The sequence below is a fragment of the Sinocyclocheilus rhinocerous genome, unplaced genomic scaffold (assembly GCF_001515625.1).
Source record: "Sinocyclocheilus rhinocerous isolate Xijiao unplaced genomic scaffold, SAMN03320098_v1.1 scaffold819, whole genome shotgun sequence".
NCBI lineage: Eukaryota > Metazoa > Chordata > Actinopteri > Cypriniformes > Cyprinidae > Sinocyclocheilus > Sinocyclocheilus rhinocerous.
Window position 1 is genome coordinate 179,584 of NW_015665814.1, and position 9,010 is coordinate 188,593.

General features: G+C 36.2%; 1 protein-coding gene across 1 annotated transcript; it reads right to left on the bottom strand.

Annotated features, from left to right (window-relative positions):
* Positions 1 to 5,923: 5,923 nt before the first annotated feature.
* Positions 5,924 to 8,107, bottom strand: LOC107731499 (zinc finger protein 574-like). The gene is made up of 3 exons (XM_016542600.1): positions 8,042 to 8,107; positions 7,061 to 7,232; positions 5,924 to 6,549 (listed from the first exon to the last, which is right to left on the bottom strand). Exons 2-3 carry the CDS (start codon positions 7,230 to 7,232, stop codon positions 5,924 to 5,926), a joined length of 798 nt encoding a protein of 265 aa, XP_016398086.1. The 5' UTR covers positions 8,042 to 8,107.
* Positions 8,108 to 9,010: the final 903 nt, after the last annotated feature.

Consider the following 9,010-nt stretch of genomic DNA (forward strand, 5'->3'; position numbering starts at 1 on the left):
TCTGTAGTTTTGTCAGTCTGCTAACAACATTGCATTGTTATACACACACATATGCACTGCCATACCCCTTCGAATACATACACTCACATTTATACACATACAGTACGAACAGACCCACACATTAATATACATTTCTGCTTATTTTTCATTAAAACATGTTATCTATCACTTTTGTAACCTGGAACGTTCGTGGATTTGGTTCTCGGACAAAGAGGATTAAAGTTTTTAATCATCTAAATAAACTACAAGCCGACATATGCCTTCTGCAAGAAACACATCTATCAGAATCTGATCATAACAAAATTAAATCATCTAAGTACAATCATTTATTCTCGGCTCCCTACAACACAAAACAGAGAGGAGTATGCATTCTAATAAGTAAAAAAATCTCATTTGTTCATAACACCACCGTTATAGACCCTGAGGGACGTTTCATTATCATAAACATCTCAATTAATAATAGCCCAGTTACAATTGGCAGTTTATATGGCCCAAACACAACCATCTTCCATTTCAAATTTTTCTAACTGTCCAGTCATAATAGCAGGTGATTTCAACACAGTTTTAGACTCAACAATAGATAGATCTAACAGTTTGGGCAATAAACGTATCTGGAAATCTGCAGAAACCATAAAACAGTTCATGAGTGATTCATGGTCTTGGCGATAGTTGGCGTCTACAGCATCCTAACGTTAAAGAATACTAATTTTTCTCACCAGTCCACCACTCATATTCCCGTATTGACTTCTTTCTCACCAGTAATTCTATCATATCAAATATTTCTGAATCAAAGATCCATCCAATAGTTATTAGTGATCATGCCCCAGTAACATTAAAATGGAATATAACTAGTCCACATAAACCCAATACTAGATGGCGATTTAACACATCTCTCCCGAAAGACCATGACTTTGACAGCTATTTTAAAAGAGAGTGCGCATGCTTTCTAGAGATGAAGGACTCCCCAGAATCATCTCCATCTCTTCTGTGGGAAGCAGGGAAAGCAGTACTAAAGAGGAATAATAATTTCATTCTCCGTTTACAAAAAAAGGAAAGAGAAGGAACAACAAGCTGAACTGGAACAAAAAAATCAAAGAACTTGAAGACATCAATATAAATAACCCAACAGAAGAAACACAGGATACATTAAGAAAATGTACATTTAAATTAAATGAATTAATCAATAAACATACCCAATTCCTAATTCATATAGGCTAAGACAAGAAAACTTCCATCACGGTAACAAATCCGGTAAATATTTGGCAAATCAAATCAAACAAAATATGGAAAAAACAACAATACCAGTTATTACAGACACAGCAGGGGACGACTATGGAAGGTCAGTCAAAAACACGTGAAATTGTGTTTTTGACCCTTTTGGCTTTCCATAGACGACAAACCCCCCTAACGAAAGAAGAAAGCCGTCGTGTTTACAACTGTGACGACGAGCGCTTATCAGGATCAACTAAACACTGGATTTTCAAAAGTATGTGAAATATTTAAAGTTCGCGGCACAGAATCTTTAAAATACGTCCGAGAGTTTTACACACCGGTTCATTCTCAAATATTTCTGAATACTCAATCAACTGGAGTAAATCTGCTATTCTTTCATTACATTCCACCAGCTTGGATGTGACATCCCAGACACCACCAGTTCCTCTGTGCAGCAATTACATCACATATCTAGGTATTATTGTTTCCCCCGCAGGCTGTCAGAGTTGTTTGGACTCAACTACACTCCATTACTTAAATAAATAGACGATGATCTTCAACGCTGGATGAACCTACCACTATCTATTATGGGCAGAATATCAGTAATTAAAATGACTATACTCCCTAAATTCCAAATTCTACTGGAAAAACAAGACCCCAAGAATCAAACTGACTACCCTACAGAAACCAAAAATACAAGGAGGACTGGAAGCACCACATTTTTACCACTACTTTTTGGCCAATCAGCTCCAAAATATACACAAATGGATTCACCCTGACTCATCAGAAAGCACATGGCTAGACATTGAACAAACAATTTGCAAGGACATTAACACTTCAGAATTACCCTTCTTCAATCAGACCATCAAAAATCATCACTGTTTTAAAATGCCGACAACAGCAGCAGCTCTGACAGCCTGGTGGAAACTTCATCAAATCACAAACACTCCTCTTGCACCATCTAAATACACTCCAATCTGGAATAACCCAGATTTTACAGCTAACAAGAAGCCACTCAATTTACGCACATGGGCAGAAAAGGGCATCACACAACTTCAGCATATCTTTCATAATAATAACCTGGCACCATTCTCCCACTTGGTCCAGAAATACAATATAAAAATCAGACAATACATTAAGTTTACCAAATGTTAAATGGTAATCAGACTTATCTATTACTCCCGATGCCGCCTTCTTGACACAAATCTGCAAAAAGATCTACTTCATGACAAAAAATGCTAACCTGCAACTTATACAGTATAAAGTACTTCATAGATTTCACCCAACAGGATGAAAATTATTTAAAATGGGTTTTACTTCAGAAACATGTTCACATTGTACACAAAACACCCCAGACAACTATTTTCACACCATTTGGCATTGCTCCTCAATTAAAACATTTTGGGAAAACGTTACTGACTCAGTATCACACCGCATTGTCTCCCTCCCTCTGTATATTAGTTGACATATCCATAATCAATTCACAAATATCATAATCACACACACATACACACACTCACTCACTCACACACACACACACACGATTGCAGAAAGACTAAAAACTTACAAATATGACAACTAGCATCTGGTTTTGATCGCTATTAAGGTGTTTCTCACGTTATCTAACTGCAAATATAGCATAACTGCCTATTATCTAAAACTAAACATTAACTATAACGCGTTTCATAAAATACTACTGGCCAGATTTCCGAGAGATAAACTAATGCGTTAAAATGACAAAAACTGCTGTAATTTCCTCAACTTTGGAACTATTGGCTGCTCCATGACACGCTTTACGTCCGCATTCCTCAGTTCCTATGGAAACCTATGGGCGTGTCGCAACTCTGTTTCTCAACGGCCCTGTTTTGATTTCAGCAAATCAGTTCGAGGCAACGCTGACAACGTGATTAATATTCATGAACCCAGCAGCTCATCAATCCTTAGTTAATTACTATTATCTTTTTTTTTTTTTTTACAGAAACCCAATGGCTAACAGCATCACCACCAGTCCTAATTTCAGTTAAAATGACAAATATGCATTCATACATGGTTACCAAGTCAATTCACTAGTTCTACCAAAATGAATAATAATTAAATCGTGCTTAATTATCATAATATAATATGATTAACTGATTAATCATATTAATCATATAAGAAGCTAAGATTTAAGAAGCTGTGCCATTTTACAAAGATAAGCTGATTTGGTGAAATCATATACGGTATATGTGTGTGTGTGTCAAAGGCGAAAAAGGGTTTAAGCATAAAAACAATAAGTGTAATACTGCTTTAAATTGTTGTTGCTTTTCCCCCCCAAAAATTAAAACGTTTTCTGTTTAATTTAATTGCAATTTTGTTTTTCTGAGCAAATAATATCATATTTTCCCCTGATTTACAGAAGAGACCCACTAAAATGTCATTCAGTGTAACAATCTCGTCAGGCATATTTACAACAAAAATTAATGACATATTAAAAGACTAATTACTTTCACCCCAAATACTAATTAGTTGTAATTTTAAATTTTTTTAAATGTGCCACTATCCTAGGTTTTGCCCATTTGTCAGTAAGAATTTTTTACTCATTTAAAACACAATAAAATGTTATATGCTCCCTTATTCTTTTATATATTTTAATATGTACACGTCAGAATAAGCATGTTGTTTGAATTTGTACATAAATATTGTGTTACACTGAATGACTGTAACATTATTTCAACCAAATTTTGACATTTTATTCTCCAAAAACTTATTTGAAACCTTAAAAGTAGACACTTTACTTACATTCAATGTGCTTTCTATGGACATAAAATCACTTTTGTAAATTTCTTTTGATGCAGACATCTTAACGTCTTTGACCCATGTATGCGTGTGTAAAATAGTACATCAGTCTGGCGACTAAACTAAAAAATGTACTAGCCAATGGCGATTATATTGCCAAGGTGCGCGTAGAAGGTTGTACTAGCAATTGTACGTTTTAGAAATGTTAACTCTCAGCATACTGGTGTTTGTATTTGTTGTACAGGGAGTGGTGTTTATGTGATCTTGACTTCACCTGTGCCAGGATCACCCTGTTAGTTACTTCACAATGAAAACAGACGGGCCGCTATCCTTTCATTTCTACACACTACATACATGTATACCAAGAACAAAGACCGATACATTCCAGAACTGGGGCATTGGGGCCAATATCTTCTCTTTCGTATTTGTTCATATTTCACAGTTGCCAGCATCTGTTCTGGAGGACATTTTTATTGATGCGTAACTAGTAGTTTTTGCATAACTTGTTGCATATTTTTATACAAATCTTAAGAGATTCTTGAACGGCTGGTTAATGAATTCCAGCCTTGTGGGTTTTTGAATGCGTGTACTTTCACATGTGTACAGGAGTGTTTAGCTTTCAATGATGAATTAAAACATTACAAAAATAATGAACATTGAAATATTGCTTTTCGTTGTTTCCTTTCTTTGCAAACCTGTGGGATCTGTAGGTCGAGGAAGAAAGGGGGAACTTATTATTAGTGAAGACACCCACCCAGACTTCTGCAGCGAGTTCTGCCAAATCTGTGCTGAACTTATTTGAGTGTGTTGTGTGCATGATGCAGTGGCTGCAGAGCAGTATGAAAGATGAAGGAGTGATTTATCATTTAATTCCGTGTAAGTTCTCATTTTGAATGCCGCTAATGTTGGCATGTTATTCTGTTGTGTGTTAATGTTTTTTTTCTATTTCATTGTGTTGGTAATGCATTTTGCATGCATTTATTTAAGTGAGATTATGTAAATTAAGTCAGATGCCATTGGGAAGCTATTTATAAATAAAAAATTACAGAAGACAACCTGACAGCGCTGCGATACTTTAGTCATATAGTTTTATAATAATATGCATAATCAGTGGTGCAAAGCACACATATTTGTTACTTCAAGTAGAAACTTGATTTAATATCACTCCAATAAAAGCAGATGTGCCTACTTCTTAATCTACGCAAGTATTTGAAGTCAAAGTGGACTACTGAGAGGAGTAAAGAATCAGCCAATCAAAGAATGCACTTGTTTTTAAGAAATATTTATTCTTACATGTAACAAGAAACGACGGGCTTTTCAGGGAAGGTGAAACGTAAGATTATATTTTTATTTTGGTAGTCAGAATGTTTTATTGAGGTAGTCAGAATGTCAATGCAAACGTTTCTCCAAATGAAAATATTAAAATAGTTGGTTATTGCCCATAATTATCTGTGCCCATTCCCACATTGTACAAACTACAGTGTTTGTAACTAAGCATTTAAAACGTTATTTAAAAAAAATGTTTTTAGCAAGTTTGTTTTTTCCGTCACAAGAATAACTTTATTTACGACTCGATGCGGAAACGATAGTACTTCACAACTTTTACAGCGCGAGTAAGTATGACGTGAATCTGCCAGATGTCCAATCAAAATGCAGTGTGAGCAGATCTAACTCCGCCCCCTGGATCTTGTGTTCTGCAGTGAGGGGCTACTGAGCATATAGACATTTTAAAAGAACACCATATAATTAATTCCTTCAATAATATCAAACCTGGAGTGAATGGCACAGGATAATGCACGTGTGTACTGACATCAGCAAATGATCATCAACATTGTGAAGACCATCAGTCCACTCTTGATAACGGTATTTTAGACCACAGTTGCTGCACATGTGGTAGTATGTAAAAAATCCTGTTTAAAAAAAAAAAGTATTCAAATCACAAAAAAAGAATGCGAGCGGCAAATTCTAATTTGGAAATGCATTCATCCATTTCACATGCGACAACTGGATGTGGACCAGAGTTTTTTTTCTGTACGTGGATTACAGAACATGGTCTGCGAAATGACTTTTCAACCGCATATATACCACTCACTGGGTCGATGCACTGTGAAGGTAGGTGACGATCTTCTGTAACATCACAGATCTTACCAGTGTGTTTTCTTTTAACATGAACATCTAGATTTTTCTTGTTGACGGTTATTCCACAGTGACCGCACTGCACTTTCTTCTGAATACGCGATTTTTGGGGAAAAAGCAGGGATTTAACAGGCAAGGGGACTCCTTCAGTCACAGCTGGTTCTTTAAAGGCAACTGGTTCACTGGGAACAACTGGTTCATTGATGTCAACTGGTGCACATGGAACTATTGGTTCACTGGTGGCAACTGGTTCATTGATTGCAGCTGGCTCATCAGTGGCTGGTTCTGTAGGTGGAACTTGTCTTTTTTTGCATGATGCTAAATGTTGTACAATCTGGACTTTCCTTATAACTGTGTTTGGGCAATAACAACAGTGAAAATGTGCCCGTTCTCTACACTGCAAGTTGCACTTGACAATCAGGAATTCTGAAAATGAAAACAAACAAAAAAAAAAATATATATATATATTTGAATTTTACAGTACATAATTTTAACAGTAAAGAATTTGAGTAAATAAAGGGATAACACTTTAGTAAAAGTGGCATAAGTTGTGGTAATGCAGGCATGATATAACTGATTAAATAAATGAACAATTAATGCATTATTTGGATTATGACTATATTACTGATAAGATAACTTAATTCAGTGTATGACTTATGACATAGGCTAATGAAAGATGCATGCTAAAAAAAAGGTCAACAATACGTGATTGTATTGTTCAAGCGTTACAATACTACGAGGCTTACATTAAACTAGGGCTGCACGATAAATCGCATGATTTCGCACGTTAAATCTCCATCACGTGCGTGCTTTCACATTGAGCAGCATTTACTACACAGAGCCGTTGTTCACTGCAAATTAGGCTAATGAGCAACCGTTAATGTCAGTAAAATAGTATAAACAATGACTACGAATAAAGAAAAATCTGTCAACTTGCCTTCATGCTGTACTGCCAAAGATAAGTGGTTGCGGACATGATTCTCCACCACGTGACGTTCCACGGCGGGTTTGAACACTTTTGGTCCGCAGAACGGGCAATGGTAATTAGAGCAACAGCTCTGGCATCTCTGAAGGGTGATCTTCTCATGCCGCAACACTGTTCTGTGCATCTATGGACAACGTTGAATGTACTTCAAATGTTATTTCTTGCCAAGTTAGCGATGAGTAACCTGGCTAGTGGGTAACGTGTAAACTACCTCGCTGACAACAGTCCACATGTTAGCTTACCATAGCCATAAACATCTAAACATACCAGCTGTTTTTCCAACGCTAACTAGTTTAACTAAGTTAGCTAACTTAATTAGATAGGACACCTCTGCAGAGCTATACACGTGCTCGCTAGCTGTTATCTAGTTAGTACGGTGGCCGAGAAGTGCAAAGCAAATCACAATTCTGAAAATAGCGCTATTAAAGTTACTTAAACATGTCTTGGCGTTATCAAATAGTATGGACACCATCAAAACATTGACATCTTTAACTGTGATCATTCTTCTTCTTCTTCTTCTTGGTTTTTACCGGCGGCTGGCACCAATGCAAATAGGTGCATTACCGCCACCTTCTGCTCCGGAGTGTGGAACAGAGTTTAATATTCTATTTATCAACCCCGTCTCTCTTATAAAATCAAAGAAGACTTTACTATTTATTTCACTTGCCCATTTTATTAAAACCTTAAAATTAAGATCCTTAATTCCATTTTTTTTCTGATTTCTACTATCATTTGTCCTCTTTCTTGTTCATACTTGCTACATTCAAGAAATACATGAGGTATTGTTTCTTCAACATGAAATTGTTCACATAACCCATTTGGATGTTTCCCTGTTATTTTAAGAGTGTTATTTAAAACTGTGATCATTACTTACAGGCGTACGCTACATTATGAATCTATCTCGACTATATTATTAATCAAATGTAGACTTACATTGATAAGAGCAAACGTTGGCGACCACGGTCTGCAACTTCACAAATATGTAGCAGGTTCTTCTTCTTCTTCTTGTACGATTTAATGGCGGTTGACAAGCCAACTTATGGTTTATTACCGCCACCTACTGGACTGGAGTGTGAAGCATTAGCGGGAAAGAGAGGGAAAAATGGGTAGTATTATTAATATGAAATTTAAATTCTACTTTCTAATCCTGTTATCTTCAGATAACTAAGAATTTCTTTCATAATACTTGTCTGTCCTGAGGCAGAACTTAAAAGATTTGATATAGTGAAATTAAATACTCCTATATGTTTCTCAGTTTCTTAAATAACTCCTCTTTCTTGTAGAAGTACATGCTCAATAGTCTCTGCTTCACTGCATGTAGTACATAATCCTGACTGATGATATTGTGAATAATGAATGATTTAAACCTGTATGCAGGTTCATATCCGGTGGAACACAGTTTATAAAGTGGGAGGAGTTGGATCTGGAGCTTGTGTTCTGCAGTGAGGACCATCTCCTACTATGGCGAAGGCTTGGGTAATATGAATATTAATCAGGCGACAGTGACGCAGGGAGGTCACTTTTGATGCAGCGTCCAATCACATAACCTAATTAATATTAATGAATTAAACTCTCGCCTTTGAAGGATTTCTGAGTTAGTGATCCAAGCGGCATGCTGTCATTATATAGTCAGTGTATGCATTAGTTATTAAAAAAAAAAAAAACTCAGATAGACTTGAGGAAAAAATGGTAACAAAATATGATTTTTAAAAATAACTAAAGTATCTTTACACAGCCGATTTAAGGCTGCTCTAAAGCGGGTCTGTGTCTGCTCAGAATTCAGTGTAAAGACCGATGCCGCATAAAAGCAGACCTAAAATACGCCGGATCGATTAAGGTGTTTACATGAAGGCTTTTCAGTCTGATTACAAACGGATTATTTGGTTGCATGTAAACCTAGGC

Bases quoted from the DNA above. Each gene is read 5' to 3' on its own strand.
- LOC107731499 (XM_016542600.1), bottom strand. From the start codon at position 7,232: ATGCACAGAACAGTGTTGCGGCATGAGAAGATCACCCTTCAGAGATGC. The intron at 6,550-7,060 runs GCAAGTTGACAG...TTTCATTTTCAG, and splicing joins TTTGGCAGTACAGCATGAAG to AATTCCTGATTGTCAAGTGC.